The sequence below is a fragment of the Thamnophis sirtalis genome, unplaced genomic scaffold, assembly GCF_051295495.1.
Source record: "Thamnophis sirtalis isolate CommonGarterSnake01/CBP01778 unplaced genomic scaffold, rThaSir2_p1.2 scaffold_3, whole genome shotgun sequence".
In the NCBI taxonomy this organism is placed as follows: Eukaryota; Metazoa; Chordata; class Lepidosauria; order Squamata; family Natricidae; genus Thamnophis; species Thamnophis sirtalis.
Window position 1 is genome coordinate 12,407,951 of NW_028261383.1, and position 24,269 is coordinate 12,432,219.

At 45.3% G+C, this 24,269-nt stretch overlaps 2 protein-coding genes across 3 annotated transcripts in view; one reads left to right on the forward strand and one right to left on the reverse strand.

Moving 5' to 3' along the window:
- Positions 1-24,269, reverse strand: part of LOC106552957 (major histocompatibility complex class I-related protein 1-like) — a 554,120-nt gene that overhangs the window by 190,733 nt on the left and 339,118 nt on the right. The gene's annotated exons all lie outside the window — the stretch shown is intronic.
- On the forward strand, positions 3,249-14,873 carry LOC148047197 (major histocompatibility complex class I-related protein 1-like). Its single transcript, XM_087711121.1, has 6 exons — positions 3,249-3,267; positions 4,033-4,269; positions 5,088-5,363; positions 5,930-6,217; positions 10,710-10,861; positions 14,451-14,873. Exons 1-6 carry the CDS (start codon positions 3,249-3,251, stop codon positions 14,871-14,873), a joined length of 1,395 nt encoding a protein of 464 aa, XP_087567247.1.

Here is a 24,269-nt window from a genome sequence, read left to right on the forward strand (position 1 = left end):
ATCACAATGCTGCCACGCCCCTTGCACTGACTGGAGATGCTGCTATCTGCCCTGTGTCTCCCTCCCACTGGATTCTTCAGGAAAGATTAACCCCTTCTACCATTAGAAGCACAGACTTAAAACTTGCTTAGCTTATGTATATATTGCTGACCATCAGATTTACAGTGCTATATTTTTTTTACATAACTCGGACAAACCCTTTAAGGTTTCATTTTGGCATTTTATATCTTAAATGCACTTATGTGAATTAATCAATAGTAATTTGGACTTTAAATTTTGTTAAAAACCCATAATAGAAAAAAATACCAAAAATTAAAAAAAATGATATATTTGTAGTTTGTAGTTTGTAGTTTATTATGATTTATAGGCCGCCCTTTTCCCTGAGGGGACTCAGGGCGGCTTACAATACATGGGAAGGGGGGTGCAAAACAAAAACACAAGACAGTGCATAAATAAAAATAAAACAATAAAACACAACTTTCATTCAACATTCGGGTGGGGCAAATTAGAATCTTATCCCCAGGCCTGACGGGATAGCCAGATCCTAAGGGCTATGCGGAAGGTCTGGACGGTGGTGAGGGTGCGAATCTCCATGGGGAGATCGTTCCAAAGGGTCGGAGCTGCTACTGAGAAGGCTCTCCTCCGCGTAGTTGCCAGTCGGCACTGACTGGCGGATGGAACTCGGAGGAGGCCTAATCTGTGCGATCTAATCGGTCGAAGGGAGGTAATCGGCAGGAGGCGGTCTCTCAAGTACTCAGACCCACTACCATGGAGAGATTTATGGATGGTAAGTAGCACCTTGAAGCGCACCCGGAGATCAACAGGTAGCCAGCGCAGCTCGCGGAGGATAGGTGTTATGTGGGCGAACCGCGGTGCGCCCACAATCACTCGCGCGGCCGCATTCTGGACAAGCTGAAGTCGCCGGATGCTCTTCAAGGGCAGCCCCATGTAGAGCACATTGCAGTATTCCAGCCTGGAGATCACAAGGGCTCGGGTGACTGTTGTGAGGGCCTCCCGGTTCAGGTAGGGTCGCAACTGGCGCACCAGGCGAACCTGGGCAAATGCCCCCCTGGTCACAGCCGACAAATGATGGTCAAAAGTCAGCTGTGGGTCCAGGAGGACTCCCAAGTTGCGAACCCTATCTGAGGGGTGTAAAATTTGACCCCCCAGCCTGAGCGATGGAACACTGGCCAAATTATTGGGAGGAAAACACAACAGCCACTCGGTCTTGTCTGGGTTGAGTACCAGTTTGTTAGCTCTCATCCAGTTCTTAACGGCCTCAAGACCCCGGTTCATCACGTCCACCGCTTCATTGAGTTGGCACGGGGCGGACAGATACAGCTGAGTATCGTCCGCGTATTGGTGGTATTTTATCCCGTGCCTCCGAATGATCTCGCCCAGCGGTTTCATGTAAATGTTAAATAGTAGGGGTGATAAGACCGAACCCTGCGGCACCCCATATGTTAGGGGCCTCGGGGACGATCTCTGCCCCCCAACCAACACCGACTGCGACCTGTCCGAGAGGTAGGAGGAGAACCACTGCAAAACAGTGCCTCCCACCCCCACCTCCCGCAGTCGTCGCAGAAGGATACCATGGTCGATGGTATCGAAAGCCGCCGAGAGGTCAAGGAGAACCAGGATGGACGCATGGCCTCCATCCTTGGCTCTCCAGAGATCATCGGTCAATGCGACCAAAGCGGTTTCTGTGCTGTAACCAGGTCTGAAGCCGGACTGGAAGGGGTCAAGATAGCTAGCTTCCTCCAAGGACCGTTGAAGTTGGAAGGCCACCACCTTCTCAACAACCTTCCCAACAAAGGGGAGGTTGGAGACTGGACGGTAATTGTTAAAAACGGCTGGATCCAAAGATGGTTTCTTCAGGGGGGGTCTCACCACCGCCGCTTTAAGTGCGGCGGGGAAGTGCCCCTCCCGAAGGGAGGCGGTGAAAACCGCCTGGATCCAGCCTCGTGTCACCTCACTGCTGTTAGCAACCAGCCAGGAGGGACACGGGTCCAGTATACAGGTGAAGGCACTCACAGCTCGTATGGCCTTGTCCACATCCCCAGAGGCAATTTGAAGACAATTTTGTATGTTATGGCAAATCATGACATCTAGGAGTTTTTTCCCCCAATATTTTATTTGTTTTCAGCACACAAAAATACATGGAAATTAGATGAAAATAATCAAACAGCTTTTTAGTCCCAGACCTGTGTAATTTGTGGCTTCTGTGGGACAATATAACATTTGGTGTTTAATTTATCATCAATTCTAAATAAAATTATAATCAAGGAGTGAACGTCAGCAGCAAATGTTTACAACTCAAGGTCCACACCTCCTCCTCCTCCTCCTCCTCCTCTCTATCCTGCCCCCCCTCCAGTCTGCCAAAGGCTGAGCCGCCAATCAGCTCCCTCTTGAGGAGAGAAAAAGCAATTTTCCAAAGCACCTGAATGCCAGACGAGGAATAATAGATAGAAACTGAACAAGGAGAGAGTCAACCTGGAAATAAGGAGGAACTTTCTGACAGTGAAGACAATGAACCCATGGAACAGAAGTTGCCTTCAGAGGTTGTGGGAGCTTTCAAGAAGAGACTGGACTGCCATTTGTCAGAAATGGTGTAGGCTCTTCTGCTTGGGCAGGGGTTTGACTAGATGACCAACAAGGTCCCTTCCAACTCTGTTAATTTGTATCTAACTCAGGATGAGTTTGTCTTTCTGTGTGTGGTGCAGCTTCCCGGATTCTGAAGTCTCCATACTCTTTACTCTGCTGTGAAGCTACAAGCAGCTTGTGTCCTGCTGGTCCTCCGGGCACTGGGTATTCAGCAGTGGTGGGATTCAAGTTTTTTTACTACAGGTTCTGTGGGCGTGGCTTTGTGGGTGTGGTGTGGCTTTGTGGCCATGGCAGGGGAAGGATACTGCAATATCCCAATTCCCCCCCCCCCTAACCTGCTTTCCAGCTTCACCCTCCTGTTCAGGGCAAGAAAAGAAGATCAGCTGGGAGGCTGGGAGGAAACAGGGGCGGGGCCAGTCTTTTTGCTGGTTCTCTGAACTACTCAGAATTTCCACTACTGGTTCTTCAGATCCTGTCAGAAATGGCTGAATACCCACCTCTGGTACTGAGGGGCAAATAACATGGGTTTTGTTATTTGTTAGCTAACATAGTTGCCTTGCATTTTAATTTGATTTATTTTCTCTCTTTTAAAATGATGTTACAGTTACACCCCTTCTGATGTGTCAGGCCTCATTTTAACGAACATGTGTGATATCGTGAGATGCAAATATGTAACATGTTTGACTGCGTAGAACTGATTTCTTATGCAAAGAGGAGGTTACGTTTATTCTGTCCAATCAACTTTCCTCTGGTATTTTATTTGTTGTGTTAACTATAAAAAACCTGGAGCTTGAGGTTCTCTCTTCCTTTACATAGAGAGACCTCACTTTATCAGGGTGCCCTAATAAACTGCTTTTAAATGATCTTCGGACTCAGTTGCTTATTGGGAAGGTAAACTGAGGCAGACCCTAGAACCAGATTTGGCTTTCAGTATGTAAGGTCAGGTGGGGGGGTCAGCTCCACCAGCAACTATATCAACCCTGAGGTTCCCCTCCCCAGATGTGCCCAGCTGTTTCCAAGGTCAGCCAAGAGTTGCTTGAAAACTTCTTTCGGGGTTAATTTCATGACTGGAGTCCTCCAAAGTACAGCAGATGGTTGGTCTCCTGTTTCAGAGCTGCTTTTCATGATAGCAGCAAGGGAGGAGCTAGAGCTGCAGACACCCCCCCCCCCCCAATTACCTGTTACGTATTGAAATAAATAGCTGAAACTAGCTGATGAAGTTCTAACTCAGGTTCGCTATTGAAGCGGGAACATACTTTAATCGGATTCGTTGGCCGGCTGACAGATCCCTGTGAAAGCAGCGCTGTCAGCCAGGCTGTTACTGTTGTTCTTATCAACTAATAAAAAGAACTTTGCTGAATTCACTCAGGCCTTGTCTCCATTCTCACCCCTAACTTAACACTAGCCTTTACCCTGTTCTGTTTCCAGGCTCCCCCAGGCACTCTTTGTGCTATTCCTATCTGAGGGTGTCAGAATCCAGCCAGGGACTGCTGGAGCTCCTCTCCATGGTCCACCTGGATGATCAGCCCATCACTCAATATGACGACAACACCATAAAGATGGTACCCTGGTTGGAGAGGGTGGATACAACGATCCTCGTGGCCCTTGAAAGGGTGTTTGGGGCTGACCTGGAGTGGCTATCAAAACTCAACCACAAGGCTGGAGGTAAACAGAGGCTTTCAAATCCCAAATTCTCCCTCCAATCTTACTTTTGGCCTCTTGCCACTTAATTATCAGGAGAGGCAAGCAGGCAAAATCCCAGAGGTGCTTTTTTTCAAAAGTGTTGGTAAAAAGCAGCTTTGGGACAACCATGATTGAAAATCTTCAAAGCCGGCAAAAAATAAAAAGTAGGTGGCTTGAACCTTGGATGGTTGACATGATATGGAAAGGAAAATATTGTTTGAACACCAATGGCTGCAAAGAGCATAATGGTGAGATATCCTTTTCTGTAAAGCAGGGGTGTCAAATTCAAGGCCCCCAATCTGGATCTGCCCCACAGGGTGCTTAGATCTGGCCCTTGGGGCCGACCTGGAAATATCAAAGGACCGGCCCATAGTACCTCTGCCAGCCAGAAACAGGCTGCACACAACCTCCCGCAGCCCATTTTCAGCAGGCAGAGTGCTGCAGGAGGCCTCCTTGTCTGGCAACTCTGCGCATGGGCACCCTGGGAACAGGCTCCAGCTATTTGTCTGCCTCACTGATGTCTGACTCTGAAGGCAGATGATAACTGGCATATGGCTCTGGCCCCCTCTCTGCCTCCAACAAAGAGCCCTCATCAGAGGCTTCCCCAGACTCCAGGACTGGCACATGTTCCTCCCCAACCTCTTCACTGTCCGAATCAGCTGCCAGCTCTGGTGGCTGCTGGTGGGCCACAACAGTATTTCAGCTTCAGGTTCAGCTGGTGGGATGGAAGTAAACATTTGAATCAATGGTGGGGTGTCCAGGCGAGAGGAACTCTGGATTATTCCTATCCCATTTTTCAGGGCTTCACACCTGGCAGGTGAATTTGGGCTGTGAGCTCAGAGAAGACGGGAGCAAAGGAGGGTTTTTGCAGTATGGCTACAATGGGAAGGACTTCATCAGCTTCGACAAGGAGACCCTGAGATGGGTGGCAGCTCAGCCCCAGGCCCAGAAGGTCAAGGAGGAGTGGGAGGAGGATCGAGGGATGTCTGAGAGAAACAAAGTCTACCTGGAGGAGACCTGCATTAACATGATGCAGAAATACCTGCCTTACCAGAAGGAGGCTCTTCTTCAGACAGGTGAGTCACCCAATGGGCCCTGGTTTTGCCATTCCCCCCCCCCCAATATTTTATCTGCACCTTCACATGCCGGACAGGAAGAGATGTGGGCACTTACCAAATCAAACTACAGAAGGACAGCATTGGGGGAAACATCTTCAATGCCCCCTAAAATAAGTTTTTCAAAGATAAAAACCAATGAAACTAATTAAGCAACCGATGGAGGCTGAGATCCATTGGCATTTCCATGAGAAAATCTTGCAGAGAAGAAGAAAGTTTAATTCTCACATCCAGCTGAACCAAAAGATGATTTTTTTCTTAATTTCCATCTGGACCAACTTTTACAAATTCAATGTGGGATATCCAAACTAAATCAGCACCCAAGCAGTACAATTATTTTGGTATGTGTCCCTTTCAGAAGTAAAGCTAAAGAGTTCAGTGTTCCCATCTTTTGAGGGTCCCAGAGATTCAGGAGAGGAGAGGGAGCAGTGGGAGAAGATGACCAAATGAAATCTTAACTACCTATTAAATTGTCTTGACACAAAGACCAGAAAATCCTGAGAACTCTGTTGTTGCTGTTTCTGCAGAGCCCCCCGTGGGGAAAGTGACTCGCAAGGTGGTGGATGACAGCCTGGAGGTCCTCATCTGCCAGGCCTTTGGTTTCTACCCCAAGGAGATCCAGACCACCTGGAGGAGGGATGGAGAGGTCTGCCAGAATGAGACCCTCCATAGGAACGTGGCCCCCAACTCAGATGGGACCTATTATGTCTGGCTCAGCATTGAGATCGACCCCAAAAAGAGGGACCGTTTTCAGTGTTACCTGGAGCACGAGGGCTTGCAGGAGCCCCTGGTCTTGGCCTGGAAGGAGGAAGCAGGTGAGAGCCTGAGCGGGTATAACATGTCACATCTCGGTGAGATGGGTGGCAAATATATTTATTAAATAAATAAATAAAAATTGTAGATTGTTCACCAATGTTGACTGGGTTTCTGCTATGTCATCTAAAATTTTCCAAAGGAAAGGAGGAAATTTAGGACTGTGTCCACTGGTGGCAAAGAAGTGATTATTGAGAGTGGAGTTGGAAGTGGAGACTTAAAAATAAAGACATGAGAACATGATATGATATGGAGATAGAAGATATGAGCGATACGAAACAAGGTTTTGTTTTCTGTCAGAATTATCTGATGGGACAATATATTCTTTCTTTATCTAATCTCAAATTACTTAATCCTAGCTTTTCACTGTTAATCACTTTTAAATACATATTTAATAATATCCTTATACAAATTCTATTTATCTAATTTACAAACTACTTTTCAACCTATATAATTATAATAATATACATTACATGATTACCTTACTCATATATATTCAAAAATGATTTTTATCTCTTACACAACATACAAAGCAGTTACTAAACTTATCTAATTCTAATATTCATACACATTGTTGAAACACTTTCACAGCATATTTTGCTGTACATTCCTTTTCTTTTCCTTTATCCCACATCTTTCACCCTCATCCAAATTTTTAATCTTCTTTTAGGGAGGGTTGTCTCCCATACATTTCTTTTAATTCTTTTATTTCACCTATTTTTGACGTGACCCGACATAACCGCGAACGTCAAAAGCGTGCCGACAACACCGCAGCGCTAAAACCGTGATGTCAAAAGCACGCCCACAACAGCGCGCCGACAGAAGCGCGATGTAACTTAAGATAAGGTTTAGGGTTAGGTTTAGGGTTAGGGTTAGGGTTAGGTTTAGGGTAGGTTTAGGGTAGGTTTAGGGTAGGTTTAGCGTTAGGTTTAGGGTTAGGTTTAGGGTTATTTTTAGGATTATGTTACAGCGCGCTTCTGTCGGCGTGCTGTTGTCGCGCGGTTTTGACGGTGCGGTTTTGTCACCGCGCTTTAGTCACACGCGCTTTAGTCTACCGCGGTTTTGTGGTGGAACCATTTTTGAATGGTTATGACTATGCCCTCTAGTTTTCTCTCCGTTCGTCCTTTCCCCCCCACTGTCTAGTTTTATGGATACTTGTTCTAACCCCCCTTTCCTCTCTCCAGCTGTTTTCCTGTTTCTCCTATTTCCTTTTCACATCTTTCAGAATATTTCCCTTCTGTTCTAATCCCTTATTCACCATCAATTGTATTAATATCTTCTTGTTGTTGTCTTCCACTCCTCTGCTCGTTCTAGTGATTCCATTCTTTCCTCCTTCACCTATTCTTTATTTGTTGTTCCTTGTATTATATTTTCCAGTTTTTTATCTATATGTTCTATATAACCAATTTTTTTTCATCTCCTTGTTTTGTTCTTTTATAAAATCCTTAATGTCTTGGTAGATCAGCTCCATTTCTTTGTTTCCACTTGCTTCCATTTTATAGTCAATCCAATTTTTTAAAAAAGAAACCAGGATGTTCCAATCACTTTAATTTGTTCAACAATACTCAGAATCACTTAGTTAAAAGTCTTGTTTATTGTATAAATTTCCAGTAATTTTAAGGTAGATATTTATAATCCAGCAATTTAAACAGTCCCAAAGTTGCACAGCTCTCCTTTTAGCAGCAGATGGCGCTCAGACTTACACTTGGTTCTGCCTCTCTGCATAATGCTAATATTCCAATTTTAATAGTTTTAAATTATAAATCCAGTAGTAGGGCAACATTTGTAATTGTAAAAAAACAAGCTGCACATCAAATTCTAGTATTATTTAAAATACCTTTTCAATCCCACATCTTCACTTTGAGAGTTCAATTTTCCTTTCCTTAATTTTCTTTAAAAAATTTCTCTTCTTAAATATTCTGATTTTTTTAATGTGCTTGTTCCACCGCTAGCCAATAGTTCCCATACGCTCCCCCCTTGAATTTCTTGGGATCATTTTTCACTAAAAAATAATCTCTTACCTAGTTCACAAGCAACTCACTTTCTCTCCTCCTGCACAATCTTAGGTTTTCAGGCTGTCTTCCGCTTCATGGCAGCCATGTTTGCTGCTGCTGCTCCCTGTCAGCTGAGGGGGCTGTCCTAATCAGGGAGGGGAGATGTGGCTCCCCTCTACCTGCTAGGTGATCCGCCACTCCTACAGAGTGGCTATGGTCCAAATTTGGATCCTCCGATAAGGAGAGATTGGAGCTGGCTGCAGAGTTCACAGATCAGGCTTTCAATGGTGCCGGATGTACAATTGGAGGTCCAGGGAGGCTGGATTTTGACAGCCCAGCAAGATAAAAAGCAATGCTGGCTACTTCAGAACTATTCCTTTTGCAAAACTATAATATTCTTAACTATTGCAACCTGCACATGCTTTCTCCTCCCTCCATTTAGCTCCAGGTAAAGAAGGGAGGGATCTGCGAGACACATTTATTTAATCTGATTTCTTGGCCCAGGCTGAAGCACCATTTATCTTCCTGCTGCCTTGGTTGTAGTTCTTCCTTCTGCCCTTCAAGGCCTTCTGCCCCTCAGAGGGGAGGGAAGCTTCCTTCAGGTGGGGGAACTGCCTGAAAACTAGTTCAGGTTGGGAAAAGCTTCCATTACTCAGCATTTCCATGTTAGGGAAGTCAGCATTTGTCTAATCAGAACCATTTTTCTCTTTCTTTAGAACGGCTGTTATTTCCTTCAGTGATTTTTATACTTGTGACTCTCTGCCTGATTGGTAAGCAAAATACATCTATTGACCCCAAATCCTGTGTCTTTCTGTGTTGATGGATCTGGTGTGATAGGAGTGAACCTCCCTGACATTTGCAGCCAGGATCCCCACAAGGCCTTTGCCTGCAATTCTAATTTCGAATGAGAATTAAGAAGGAAGAAGAAACTGTGCAGCCATTTTCCCATTTCCTGCAAATCTCAGAATGTTCAACCTTGCTGCTGTTGGGGGGGGGGAGCCTCTTTGGCCCCCATGGACTTTCTTCAGCGGAGCAAATATCAAATATCAGGGGTTCAGGAGTCAAAGAAAAGTCCCATAAATAATGTCTGAATTGCCAGAAAAAGCCATAATCTTGCCCTGAAGATGATCCTAGTGCCTGGCAAGAGGGACCTTCAGGGAAGATCCAGTTAAAGGTTGGGGTAATGGAAAGAGGTGACCCATACTTTCTGCCCCTACTTGCAATCACACTAAGGGACAGACAACTGCAGAAGGGAAGGTCCGGCCATGGAAGGAGTCTCTGCTTCCTAGGCTCAGAACAAGAGATGTGAGATGTAGGAAGTGTTTCCTCAGTTGAGCTTCACCAAGTGTGGCTCAACACAACCAGGTCATTTTCTCAGCAACAAGGCAGAATTGCTTTGCCATTTCTCTCCTCTAGGATGGGCCTTCTGACTTGCTTGCAATTGGTCTTGCTTGCTTGCCAGTCTCAGATGAGAGTGATAAACCGGTCAGACCTTGCTTAGCTTTTCAAGATCAGACAAGATTGGTGGTACTTGGATCTTACTGGGTTGGGACTGGAGTATAAATCAAAACAAACGTTGTGAGAATTGGATTAAGAACTGTCATGTTTGGATTATGTGGGGAACACCATCTGTCTTGTACCAATTCCCAAAAGTCTAATATCCTTGCTTAAAAGTAATTGATGGTGGCCATGGTCCTATGAGGATAGGTTGGGATTGGGGTTTTGGAGGATAAATCAAAACACACGTGGGGGAGCGTCTTCTCTCTTGGACCAAAAACAGAATTCCCAGAGGTGCAGCATCATTGAATAAAAGTCACTGATGAGTTAGTACAGGGGTCGGCAACCTTAAACACTCAGAGAGGCATTTGGACCCGTTTCCCACAGAAAAGAAAACACCAGGAGCCACAAAACCCTTCCCGTGCCTCACTATTTCCTGAGCAGCCACAAAACTAGCATTAAATGTTCTGTTTTCTTCTGAGACTTTTCTTTTCCTGGATTTTTCTATGGTTTGCCTACTGGGGGTCGAAAAGCTCATTAGATGCACATGCCAGCAAGTATCACACATTGGTGGTTGCGATGCATATTTTGAGGGACTGGGAGCCGCAGTAGAGGGATGAAAGAGCCACGTGCAGCTCCAGAGCCTCGGGTTGCTGACCCCTGATTTAATAGAAACCCCTCCTGGGAACAGCACTGCTGGCCACCTCTGAATGGTTTCACTAGTGGTGTTGTCCTATAGGAGCTCAAATAGGAACATGGACAGTTTCAACTTGATCATTTCTCAATAACTCCCAGGAATGTCCCTTCCACTTCCCCATGGTCAGCACCTCTAGACAGCCAACAATTTTGCCTTTCATTTATAATAAACAAATCAAGATGCTGAATTACAATCCAGGCAGTTTTACCACCTGGCCCCCTTGGGGTCTTCAGCTTAAATCCATCTCAGGCAGGAGCTGCTGCTCCAGAAATAAACTAGTTATCTTCTCTCTTTGCCATCTATTAGGCTATATGCTGACCTACAGGAAAAAACTCCATCAGGCAATGACAACTTCCCTCAATCACTTTCCTTTAGAAAAACTTTGTTCTTCCCCTACTGATGGTGCTGAAGATGAGATTCAATCACAGGTGATGTTCCCACCCAAAACGACATCAGAGGTGAGGCCCACTATTATCTTCTTTTTCTTGTACCATATCCATCATCGGACGTTGGCGATCATGTTGGTGATTCTACCTTTTATCAACAGCCACACAGAAAAGTGCTGCTGTGGGTTTTTTCCCCAAAGTTTTATTCATTTATTCTTTGTTACATATTTTAACTTACTTTGTGAACAAAGTGTTGTCCTGGTTCCCACCCCATCCCCTATACCTCTTCTATTATGCATATTACATTTTACACCATATTTCCATTTTACGTTTCAGTCATCTTAGCTTTATTCCATATTCTCCCGCTTAATTTAATTTTTTTCTTAATCTATAAACAATACCCTTTTGCCTCTCAAAGTTGATCAAATTTAACACATCGCTTCCATCTATTATTCTGTTTTACTATTAATAATACATATACTCAAGTTTAATTTTATATAGTAAACATTTCATTTAATTAGTTGTCTACAAATAGTAATTTCAATCTATATCCCACACATTTTATTGAATATATACCGTTGGCTATATTTACTAAGTTTCATTCTATTCTACTAGTAAATCCTTTTCTTTCTTTCCTGCTTTCAGCCATTTTCTCTTATCTCTCAAGAACTTCATTTCTCTCATATTCTCTTCTCTCCACCCATTTGGCTAGTTTTTTTTCTTTTTCTTGATCTTAAAATTCCTGTATTTTCCCTTTCCAATTTTTTTCTTCTTTTTAAATTTGTTGTTTCAGTATCTGCCCCACTTTCCCCCTCTTCTTTCCCAGTTGGCTCCACCTTTGCTATTTCCCTTCTTTGGGGCCACTTCTCCCTTGTCTCTTTTGGGTACATAACTGTAAATCCCAGAATAATCATCTAAATTCTTTTCTTTTTCAATCTCTTTTCCTTCTATTATATCTTCCTGATCTTTATAAATCCCTTTTCTTTCTCCTTATCTCCTTCTTGTTCTAAGTGTTCCCTCTGAGTTGCCACTGTTTCCCCCCCACTTAGCATTTTATGTGCATTTTTAACATATCAAGTATTTCATTATACATCCAGGTTCCACCACAAATGCGCGCACAACAAAAGCGCGCCTGACTAAACCGCGGTGTAAAGCGCGGTGACAAAACCGCGCGATGAATGAGCGACTAATTAGCCCTAAAGCGCGCCAACAAAAGCGTGCCGACAGAAGCGCGCTGTAACGTAACCCTAAACCTAACTGTAAATCTTACCTTAAATTAAATCGCGCTTCTGTCGGCACGCTGTTGTCGGCGCGCTTTTGACATCGCGGTTTTAGCGCCGCAGTGTTGTCGGCGCACTTATGACGTTCGCGCTTTTGACGGGTCACGTACATCCAAACATCCATATTATCTGTTTAATTAGTTTAACAATTTTTTAAGCTTTCTATTATATCACAAGGATTAGAGTTCTTTTTTCCCTTTTCTTATTTCCAATTTCTAAGTCCACTTCCACTTTTTATTTGCTTTCTATCTTCCACCAAAACAGTAAGTCCAATCCAAAACACTGTTGCAAAAACAAATCCTCTTTGTTGATTCTCACAGCTTCAAAGTATCTTTTTTTTGTTACATTCAAGGTCAAATAGTGGTTTCTCCTGACAAATTTTTATTTCTTGTAGTATCTTCTTTTCACCACTAGATGGCTCCCTCTCCACTTAAAGCAATGTGTTGTAGCTGTCAAAAGCTGTCAAAGTCTATTCCAAAAAATATGAAAAGGTAGCAAAAGAAAGGAAGGAAAATTCCCTCCGAGTGCTTTTATTGTTTTTAATGTTCCCAGGTCCAAATTTTGGGGATAAAAGTCTTCTAGGGCTTTCCGTTTTTGTCACTGCACCTTCCCCCCATCCCTGTTTAAATCCCCTGTCTGTCAAATAGCCACTAAATTTCGCTCCTGGTCACTTTTTAATCCAAATGTAAAGTTTATTTACCTTGGATTGATCACTCTTTCACCTATGTTCTGCTGTGTTTTGTCCCGTGGCACGACAAAACCGCGCTACGCAAAATAGCGGAGATTAAATCGCGTCACTAAAGTCGCGACGTCATCATCGCGCGTCATCACCGCGGGGACAACAGCGCGGTGACAGAAGGGCGTTCTACATGCTTCGTTCTTTGCCTCCAAAGGTAGCCCTCCTCCTCCAGCTGACAGCGGCAGCAGGCATGGGGCAAAGCGGGCTGCCCAGCAGCAGCAGCCCGCGGGAAGGGTCCAGCTCAGCCGCGGAGGGCAGCAGGAAGCCCGCGGGGGGCCCTGGCGGCGGAGGAGGACGCAGCAGCGGCAGCGGCTGAGGCTCTCCCGGGGCCGGCGAAGCGGGCTTGCCTGGCAGAGGCAGGCCGCCCTCTTCTTCCTCAACAACATCTCCTTGGATGGGCGGCCGCCGCTACCGGGCAAGCCCGCTTCGCCGGCCCCGGGACAGCCTCAGCCGCCGCCGCTGCCCGCCCTGCCTCTTCCTCCGGGGGAGGCGCCGGCGGGGGAGGCGCCGGCAGCGGAGGCCGCCCGTCCAAGGAGATGTTGTTGAGGAAGAAGAGGGCAGCCTGCCTCCGCCGGGCAAGCCCGCTTCGCCGGCCCGGGAGAGCCTCAGCCGCCGCCGCTGCCGCGTCCTCCTCCGCTTCCTGATGCCCCCCGCGGCTGAGCTGGACCCTTCCCGCGGGCTGCTGCTGCTGGGCAGCCCGCTTTGCCCCGTGCCCGCTGCCGCTGTCAGCTGGAGGAGGAGGGCTACCTTTGGAGGCAAAGAACGAAGCATGTAGAACGCCCTTCTGTCACCGCGCTGTTGTTGCGGCGGTAGGGTCGTTTTTTTATTAGCGCTTCGGACGCCGCGGATTTGCCTCCGCACTTATGTCGGCGCGGATAAGGGCATCGCGGTTTTGTGGTGGAACCGTTTTGTCCAAACCGGTCCCTTAGATTTTGAAGCCATGATGTTCTTCTTCTGCTTGGGCCTCATTTGCCTTCAATCTCTCCCTGGAGGATTAAGTGAAGGATGCCGTATTTTTCTGGGTGTTGCATCGTGTCCGAAATATTATAACTTTCACTTTTTAATTGTTTTGATGATTTCCCTTGACTTTCCCAGGCAGCTTATCACCTCCTCATTTCTGATTTTAGGCAAAGCCTGGGGCTTGGAGAATACCTGAGAGCCAATACTTTCAGGATAGTTGGGGTGGGGAATCCATCCTCAAAGTCTTCCCAAGGCAGCCATGGAGGGACGATGGGCTCCTCTGGGGCTCCTCTGGGGCTCAACCCCTCCTCTTGGGGACCCTCTGATCTGGTGCCTATACAAGGAAAAATCAGTCAAAGCTCATCTCCTCTGGCCCTCCAGCTCCAAGGAAGGAGAATGAGACAGGAAAAGGGCTGGGAACAAGAAGTGGGGCACCCTGGGAAAATGGGGGCTTTCTGTCCAGGAAGGAGGGGAGGGGGAGAAAGAGAGGGTAGACTGGAAAAAGATGGGGGAGGCCCTCTTGGATAAAGGCTTCTTGGTGATCATGAGCTGGAGGTATAAGAGAGAAAAGAGGAAGGAAGCACTGGTGGGAGAAGGGATAACCTCTTCGCTCAGGGAGGACCTGTTTATATGGAGCGGCAATGCAAAACTTTCTCCTCTTTGGTTGCTTCCTTCCCTACAGGGTGGCTGTGGGGAGAAAACAGAGCTAAGAAGAGAGGAAACATCTCTGAAGTCTTCCCCAGATGCCTATTCAAACAACAAGGAAAGCTCTGGAGATTTCACTGTGCAGGAACGTTTGAAAGATGCTGATGCCCCGAAGCCAGGAATGGAGGGGATGGAGGAAGAAGTGAACCCAGGAACCTCAGTGGGGCCTTTAGAGGAACAAGCGGATGAGCACTTGGCTGGAGAGGAAAGCGGAGAGATACAGTTGCAGTTGGAGGACTCACAGACCCAGGCAGAAGCCCAGGATAGAGAAGGATTGAAGCTGCAGTGGATGAGTAGAAACTGCCTCCTCCACTGTAGAATGGAAGTTGGTGAGGCTACTCTATTGCCATTAGCCTCTTTCCTCCTAATGAGTGATACCAGCACATACCAGGCTACTTAGTCCAACATTTCAAAAATTCAGTGTTAGAAATAATCCCACTTCCCTTTAACTCCATGACTAATGTACATTTCACTTCCAATCTGTACTTCATCTGACCTCCATTTGGACTTCAGACCTACTTCTCAGACTTGCCCTCATTTTTTTTGGACATGACAAAGATCAAATCCAGGCCATCTTTTTGCCTAATCCCATCAGACCCAAATGAACCCTTGGACAGAGTCCAGGGAGGGTGGAATCTCCTTTCGTTCCTTTTCTTTTCTCCACTAAAAGCAAACCCTCTTTTGGGGGGTAAAGCAACCACTCTCAACTCCAATATGGTTTCCTTTATGGAAGGGCAGGATGTGGGTTGCACTTCTTTCCAAGTGCTGGAACTGCTTCCCAGGTCATCCTCCCCTTCCAAGTATTCCTGGTGGTCTCCCATCCCATCCATGAGACAAAGTAGGGCAGCCCCCCTGACTTGATGATCCCTCCAGAGGAGAGAAGGTGGGCACAGTCCAGGTCTCTTCCGTTAAGCTTTGCCCCCCTGTGGGTCCTCGGAAGTGTGACTTTTCTGTTTCAGCCCCTGCCCCAATGGAAGATTCCCCCTGAAGGTCCAGCAGCCCCTCCCCTTTTAATCTTCCAGGGGAAACAGGTGACCTCGCTTGTTTCCCAAAAGATATGTGGTTAGTTTTTCCTTTTTGGTTATAATTTGAGATAAACTATTTACCATATTTTTCAGAGTATAAGATGCACCGGAGTATAAGTCTTTGAAGATTTTAAAGAGGCAAATTTAAAAATAAGTTTTTACACTCTGCAGGCATCCCAAACCCTCTGCAAGCCTCATTATTTTGTGGAAAACGTAGCATGCAGAAAGTTTGAGAAGCCTGCAAAGTGCTCACCCAGACAGCACGAGCAAAACAGCCTATTTTTCATGAAAATGGGCTCGTTTTTTGTCAAAAAAAGAGCATGCATAGCCTTTAGGAGGCTAATAGAGTGCTCCTGGGGCCTGGAGGGGCAAAAACAAGCAAAAGATGGTCTGTTTTTCATTCATTTTTGCACTCTCCAGCCCCCAGGAGTACTCTGGAAGCCCCCTTAAGGCTATGCATGGCCATTTTGGTGAAGGGGGTGGGGTTTCAGGAGGCCAAAAATACTGTATTCAGTGTATAAGACACACCCAGATTTTCACTCTCTTTTTTGAGGGAAAAAGGTGCATCTTATACTTTGAAAAATACGGTATATACATTTTTAATGTATTAATATAATGGTGATATAAATAATAATATTGTAAGTGTTACTACTATTGTTGTTATATTATAGGACAAAGGAGATGCAATAGGAAGGCAATGCAAAATGGAGAACTAGAAAGACTAAATATGAAAGCCAATACAGAAGGCTGGATAATTGCTTTATATTATTATGTATGTTTTGTGTTTTGTTTTTTCTTGTTGTGTTTTCCTTTCTGTTTTTAAAGATTAAAATGTTCAAACAAAATGCTGTATTCAGTGTATAAGACACACCCAGATTTTCACACTCTTTTTTGAGGGAAAAAGGTGCATCTTATACTTTGAAAAATACGGTATATACATTTTTTGTTAACATTTGTATTTGTGAGAATCATGAAATATACCCATTGATCTATTAGATTCAATAAGTCCTATGGATGATAGCAGGTACCAGAAGAAAAAGATAGGAACCAAAGTTTTCAGCTAGGATGATTTCAAAATTTACCAGAAATATTTGTAATCCTACTGAATCATTGCTAACTCTGAAATATGTTGGGGGTTTTTGTGTGCAAAATATGCACATATGGATTTGTGCCTTCTGGGCAAAATAGTCGGGGTCGGTCCTTTGGCTGGGACCCCAGAAGGAGCTGACACCCCTTGGTAACTGTGGTTAGGGTCGTACCCCTGGGTGTTTTACTGTGTGTTTTACTAGTAAAACAACCCTGTGTGTTTTACTCTACTTTGCCTTTCTTGAAAGATGAATACTATCTTATGCTTCCCCTTCATTGACAATGTGTGGTAAGGTTTAATATTTTTGATATTTTATGCATTTAATTGATATGTATATTCTCTGTGATTGTCTATTGTTTTTTCTGATGTTGCTACTGTCCGGCCTAAAAGCCATCTTTTCCTTTTTGGACTTTAGGCCTGCCACACTTTCTATTATTCTCCTATGTATTTTCTCTTGTGAGAAAATGGGAGGGGGGATTATAGGAAATTCGGTGATATGTAGCCATAACAAAATTCTTTCTAGAAAGCCAAGATCATCCTTTGTCTCTACACCTGGCCAGAACTGTATGGGTGGAAGCTGCCAGCATGGGAAGGGAAGTTTGGACCATGTGATGGACTTGTGGGTGAAGGGGCAGAATCTTGAACTTTCAACTGGGAAAACCTGGAAGCGTTCAGATTTGGGTTTTCGCAGATGTGCCAACATGGCTCTCTTAATAAATTGGAACTTTGAGGAATCCTTTGCCTCAGACTGTGATTTACTTTTGGATGCTATTTGGAACCCTGACGTTAATAACCCAAATCTCCTTTAAAATACCTCACCAGTTACCCCGAACCTCAGGGTGCTGTCTGGGATCCTGAGCCCCAGCATCAACCCAAACCTGGGTAATGCAAAGACTCAGGAAAAATGGAGGAAGAGAAGAAGTCCACGGAGGGAGCCATAGATGACGGCCCGGCGATCTATGTCGAGACCATCTACTTGCCTTCCCAAGCCATGGTGGAAGCTGCGGAGGCCGCAGAGAGGGAACGCCAGCTGGGAGCCCAGCGCAAAGAGCTGACTCCTGAGCGAACCTCGAAGCCGGACCTGACCCTGCAAAGGGAAGCCACAGGAATCACGCCCCCCTAAGGAGACGCTGTTGGAGCCACAGATGGGTACAAGATCAGCCTTGGCCCATGAATGGAGACTGCCAAAGCAGATGCCAATCCTGCGCTCCAAAGATTGGGGATTCCCACCACTGTCACACAGTCAGTCGCTGGCCGGCCTTCCAGATCAATTTAGACAATTTAACATAAGTGGGACGATCCCTTGCCTTAGCACCGAGCCTCTCAGGTGGACTCTGGCCCAGCCAACATTCCCCTTCGCAGGTTGAGACTTCATAGTGCCCTGGAGTAGAGATACTTGCTCCTTCCATACAGCAAAATGAGGGTCAGCCCACAACCTGGACTCTGGAATGGGACCAATGGGAGTTCCCCTTCACTTGGGGTGCAGATGGCCCAACACCAGTGCTGGGGAGGGGATCCACCTATCCAGCTGCAGCAGTGTTTTGGGGGATCTCAAACCCCAAACAATTGCCAACAAGTGGGTTACTGCCAGTGAGTCAAATCCCGCCGGGATAGGCTTTCTACTCCAGCCAAGGATGGGTGCAGTAGGATGGGAACAAACTTCCACAGAACTCAGGTGGAGTTTGCTGCTCTTCTGCCACTGCTTGACGGCTTGACTTTCAGTCTCTGGCTGCAAAGTGGGGTCTTCGGTCATAGGTGTGAAGGGGCGTGTGGTCGGAGGGCGATTCTGCTGCACTAGACACCCTTCTTATTCCTGTGGGCTGGGCTGGGGTCCCTGGTGCCAGTGAGCTGATGCGGTGAGGTTCTGGAAGGGTTTGTGACTGGGTGGGTGGCAGCTGAAAGTGGGGGGCGGGGGAGGGAACACATGTCCTGCCTGGTCTTTTCCTCACATTCACTGTCCATCTCAAATTCCTTTTCCAGCAGGAAACCTCTCCCTTCTCTCGTCCTTCCCTCGGCCTCTTTTAAGAACTTTTGTGTTTTAATTTGCAATCAATTCCTATTTATATCTGAGCAAGGAAGTAAAAACAAGCGCCGAATATCTATATTCAAAGTCCCTCCATTGTCTCCTTTGTTTCAATTGGCTTCCTCTATTTTTCATCTTCTGTTATCAATGTATGAATGAGGGACATAAACACAATACAAGGAAGGTTTTAGTCTTTAGTTGCTTCTGATTGACACTCTATGTCAAGTGTTAATACCACATTATAAAGCCTTAGTAAGGCCACACTTGGAATACTGCATCCAGTTTTGGTCGCCATGATGTAAAAAAGGTGTGGAGACTCTAGAAAGAGTGCAGAGAAGAGCAATAAAGAGGATTAGGGGACTGGAGGCTGAAACATAAAGAACGGTTGCAGGAACTGGGTATGTCTTGTTTAATGAAAAGAAGGACCAGGGAAGAAAGGATACCAGTGTTCCAATATCTGAGAGGCTGCCACAAAGAAGAGGGAGTCAAGCTATTCTCCAAGGCACCTGAGGGCAGGACAAGAAGCAATGGGTGGAAACTAATAAAGGAGAGAAGCAGCCTAGAAATAAGGAGAAATTTCCTGACAGTGAGAACAATTAATCAGTGGAACAATTTGCCTCCAGAAGTTGTGAATGCTCCAATACTGGAAGTTTTTAAGAAGATGTTGGATATCCATTTGTCTGTTTCCTGACTAAGCAGGGGGTTGGACTAGAAGACCTCCAAGGTCCCTTCCAACTCGGTTATTCTATTCTATATAATATACCTGTGCCTTTTACACCCGCACCCCGAGGCCATCAGACTTCAGCCCAAAACATCCGCTGCTTTCTCTGCCCATTTAGCGCAGAGCTGAAATCTGCTCTGAAATCCCCACTCGGCCACTTTTGCTGTTAAATTCGCAGCTGATGAGTCACGCTGAGTCATGTATGCTCACACACACAGCCCTCCCCGCTCTTACCGGATGCCTTTCCCCTTCGCTCCCTCCCTGGCAGCCGCAGAGCCGGTTTTACCCCCAGCGCTGTGGGGTTTTCTGACCCATCGCAAATAGCTAGCCCCGCTTGAGCTGCACCCCCCCCCCGCCCCCCCGAACGGATCCCCCCTCCCACTTTCTTCGCTTCTCTGCGCGGAGCTCGCTCTCCTCCTCAGTTGAAGTCACAAAGGCGGCCTGTGGTCTGATAGACGGCAAAAAGAGAGGACAGCCAGTTAATTTTGGGGGGCAGCAGCTCCTGCCTGGGATAGAGAAGAAGTCATGCTGAAGACCTCCTGGAGGCCCAGAGGGTCCAACTGGCTGGATTATAACCAGCATCAACCATGAGAAACGTATTAGTGCTCCCCTCTTTTTAGGACAAAGGGCGGAATTGTTGGCCATCAACAGCTGCTGACCAGGAGAAATTTAATGAAACTCATTTCCTCCTGTATGCACTTCTCAACTTCCCTCATTCCCTCTCTCTCTCTCTCACACGTCTCTTGCTCTGAGCCACAGCCAAGGAAGTAGCGGCTCCTTCCACTTTTAAAAAAAAAGAATTTTATTTTTATTTTTAAAACAAACACAGAAAAACATACACATAACATAAAAAATACCATCAATTACATAAGTGTATAGCATGTCGTTTGGTTACAAACATCGGTGCATCACCGCTTTCAATTATATATAAAGTCAGAAATCATCAGATATACAGGGGTACATTTTTATCATCATAAATCATGGATTCAGTTTACTCATTTCGAACGATTTAATTGGTCTCATCAAAGGTTTATCAGCCTTTAGGAAGTCTATATTTCTTGCTTGCAGTGCATTTGACAGAAGAGAAATTTCATATAGAATATCGATCATCAATGCCAAATCAATTATAAAAGATATATTTTCAGGTCAGGCAGCCATACCTGAGCATTTTTTTATTTGAATGAAAATACTGATGTAGGGCTGGATAAGCATGCCACACAGATAGGGTTGACCTTAAACTACAGGCAGCCCATCTTGGTCCCAAAACTTTACCAACCTTTTTTTAAAATAATTGTTTTTATTTTAATATAAGCAGCCCATTTTCCATTAAACAGTGTATCATCTGGGTACAAATATTTTGCGCCAACAATTAAGATTTACAATGAGATTCATTACTTCATCTATTCTTAGCTTAATTTCCAATACCTTCAATGTTTGATACTATAACAATCCCCATCATAATTTATTTAACTCTATTTAACTCTATTAATTATATTAACTATTAAATACATTTTCTATATTTTGCACAACATCTTTCACTATAAATTCTTATGTCTATTCTCTAACCATCAGTAAAATGATTCCCAAATTGTGTAATGATCTATTTGTTCTTTCTCTTTGATAGCCAGTGTCAATCTGTTCATTTCTGCACATTGTAGTGTTGGAAGAAATCTCCTCCTGGGTTCGGCTCCAAGTGGGGGAAAAGACACTGGAGACATGGAGGCTGCTTGGAAAGAGGGTTTATTGGTGGACAGGGCCACATGGCTTGAGCCCTGACCAGAAAAGGTGATCACATGCTTCAATGTTGGTGGAGAAAAGAGAAGGGAGGACTGAGATGCTGAGTCCCTGGTTTTATGCCCTCTCTGGCCTTTGATCTTGATCTTGCATTCTGATTGGTTGTCAGACTCCCATGGGGCCATGCAGGGACAACTTTCTAGGGTGTGTTTTGAATCCAGGTTTAGTTGAGCTCTCAGATGCCATGTGGTGAGTTGGGTAAAGGGCCAGTATTATCATGTCTTAATCCCATCCCGCTGGAGCTGAAGTGGAGAACTCTTTATTATGTAAAGGGACTAGCTTGGCCTTCTTAATGGCCCATTGACAAAAAAGGGGGGGGGAGGCAGGAAGCTGCAGGAAGTGTCTCTTGAAAACGTTTCTCCCTTTCACACCCAGGGAAATATAATATTCTGACTTTTCAACATTTCCTAGGATATTTCATTTCTCTGGTAGAGGGCTGGGTGATAACTTTCCACAGTAGGAAGGAGAGGAAAGGTTAGGTAAAGACATGCTCAGCAAACTACCATGATCTCAGTGGCTGTTTACCTTTTTAACCTATGAGCTTACCGTACAGGCCGTTCCAGGGAGTTATGTGAGATTCAACTCTGGCTGGGACGGACTTAGATATTGACAAGGAAAATGCACCAATAAGATGCTTTTGCTGTGCTTGTTAAAACTGTATAAAAGCCAAATAAACTCTGCCTAAGGCGGACAGGCATTTTGGACACCAGTGCTGTGATGGATTTCTGAAACCTACAGCATATTCTAGTATTTTCCTAATCACATTCTCCTCTGTAGGGATCTCTTCATTTTCCAATTTTGTGCAAATACGATCCTAGCTGCTCTTATAACATGGATAATCAAATATACATTTTCTTTACTAGAGTTTTCTGGTAAAATCCCCAAGAAAAATATTTCAGGTTTTAAGTCAACGTGTTGTTGTATTGTCTTTTCCAGCCACGTATGTATTTTAGTCCAATTTTTTTTTTGCCTCTACACAAGTCCAATCTACCAATATTTGAAGAACGTTCACACTCCAAGGTCCCTTCCAACAGGAGTCTTAGTGGACAACCAGCCAAATATGAGCCAGCAGTGTGCAGCGGCAGCCAAAAAAGCCAATGCAATCCTAAATTGCATTACAGAGGGATAGAGAAGAACCAGGGAAGACATGATCGCTGTAATGACCCCTCCCTAACTTGAGAAAGTAAAGACTCTTGAGACAGATTATTTCAAAAGGAACCTTTAATCAGGCAGGATGGAAACCATTAGAGGTGAAGCAGCATCTAAAAACCTTTAGGCCATGCAAATGGGATTAAGCTGATAATGACCCCTCCCCTTTGTCCGAATGCAGATTCTGACCAATACACAAGTGTAAAGATGCTTCCTTAACTCTCCTGCCCTGGGAGTCAATAAAACACACGTTCCCATGGCTATCTCTAGTTAGACATTAAAGTAATATATCCCAATGGCTATCATAAACACCCCTCCAGAGATGTTGGGACCTTCAGTCTCCCAGTGACAGGAAACCAGTTGTAAAGTTGTAAAACTCAGTTGTTACAGATGTAGCTAATGGTTTAACTCCGAGGCTCCCCTCCTCCCAATTGAATGGCAGTATCACTTTTAGGGATCTGACAATAGCAGCCTTCCAATATTTGAGGGGCTGCCACCACTGTTCCCTCTAAGGTGCGCGGGTGAGCGGCCGTGCAGGTGGCAACAAAACACCGCGCAGCAGTTTCCAACTGCCGCCCAGTGGTTTTTGTGAGACGCTTTCCATGATAATAGGAGGGGAGAGCCAGCCTGGATACAGCAATCATGGCAGGAAGTAGCTGAGAGAAGGGGTGTGGGGGTTGGGAGAAGGCATGGGACTGGGCCGGCTCCCAGCAGTGTCTGCTTGGATTTGCCATTTGAGAGAGAGAGAGAGGAAGGGAGGGAGGAGGAGGAGGGGAAGGAGGAGGGAGAACGTGAGCTTCCGCTTTCGATCTGCCGCCCAAAGACTGAATGGAGAAGCAAAGAGGCAGGAGAGACAAAGCAGGAGAGATGAAGCGAGAGCCAATCCGGGTCATTCCTTCCAAGAGGCAACTTTCCCATCGAATGACTCACTGCCCTAGACTCAAGGAGACTCGAGGAAACCCTCTGCAGCCCTCTCATCCGTCCAGGATGCCAGCAAGAGTGTTGGGCTGAAGGAAGGAGGGATTCTCTCTCTCTCTTTTTCTCTCTCTCTCCCTCTCTGAGAGAGAGAGAGAGAGAGTGTGTTACTTAGTTAGTTGGTTGGCAGACTTAGCCCTTTGTTAAGTTTGTTTCTCTGTGTGTTGTGTATATATACATGTCTCAATGGGTGCAATTGTGCAAGCATTTTTTTCCTCTTTAAAAGAATTTTTGGATTTCTCCTCACCAAACCTTTAAGACTGAAAGAGTTAGAGTTGAAATATAAAGAGATTGTCAATCGCCATACTGTTAGATTGATAGGCAATTGTGGACTATCTTGATTATATCCTCCTTAGAAAGAATATGCTACTGTATGGTTGAGAAAAAGATCAAACTTCATTCCATGGAAACCCCACAAAGTTCATAGGGAGCGTTTCTTTCTATGATGGGCTTTTTGGGTCAACGTGAATATCAGTTATCAAAAATGTAGGTAGAAAATTAAGCAGGCAATTACAAAAAGGGAAGCCAACTTTCTGAATCTGTTTTTTTTGCACTTAGTATTTGTATTGCAATTTGTATTTGTATTTATTTGTCTTGTATGCCGCCCACTCCCGAAGGACTCCGGGCGGCTCACAATAGACAAGGGAAGGGGAAAACTGGACAAAGACAACACTTTAAAAACAAAACCGCAACATTCACAATTCCGTGGGGCTGGATGTTTCACAAGCCTCCTCACCCCCGGCCTGCTGGAGCAGCCAGGACTTGGTGGCTTTGCGGAAGGCTGGGAGGGTAGTAAGGGTCCGGATCTCGACGGGGAGATCATTCCAGAGGGCTGGAGCTGCAACAGAGAAGGCTCTTTATAAGTCTTAGTGCTTATATTCTAAGACATACGGTAGGCTGGCTCTTCTCTGTAAGCCTACTACGCCTGTCTCTTTTGCCTTTCTTTTTCCTCTTTCTGTTTGCCTGCCACGAGGAGATAGGCTTGGAACTTCACCAGAATGTAAGTTTTAGCCAGTAAGTTT

Excerpts from the sequence above, each read along its gene's own strand:
- LOC148047197 (XM_087711121.1), top strand. Across the intron at positions 4,270-5,087 it reads ACTCAACCACAAGGCTGGAG|GGCTTCACACCTGGCAGGTG; the intron begins GTAAACAGAGGC and ends CCCATTTTTCAG. Across the intron at positions 5,364-5,929 it reads GGAGGCTCTTCTTCAGACAG|AGCCCCCCGTGGGGAAAGTG; the intron begins GTGAGTCACCCA and ends CTGTTTCTGCAG.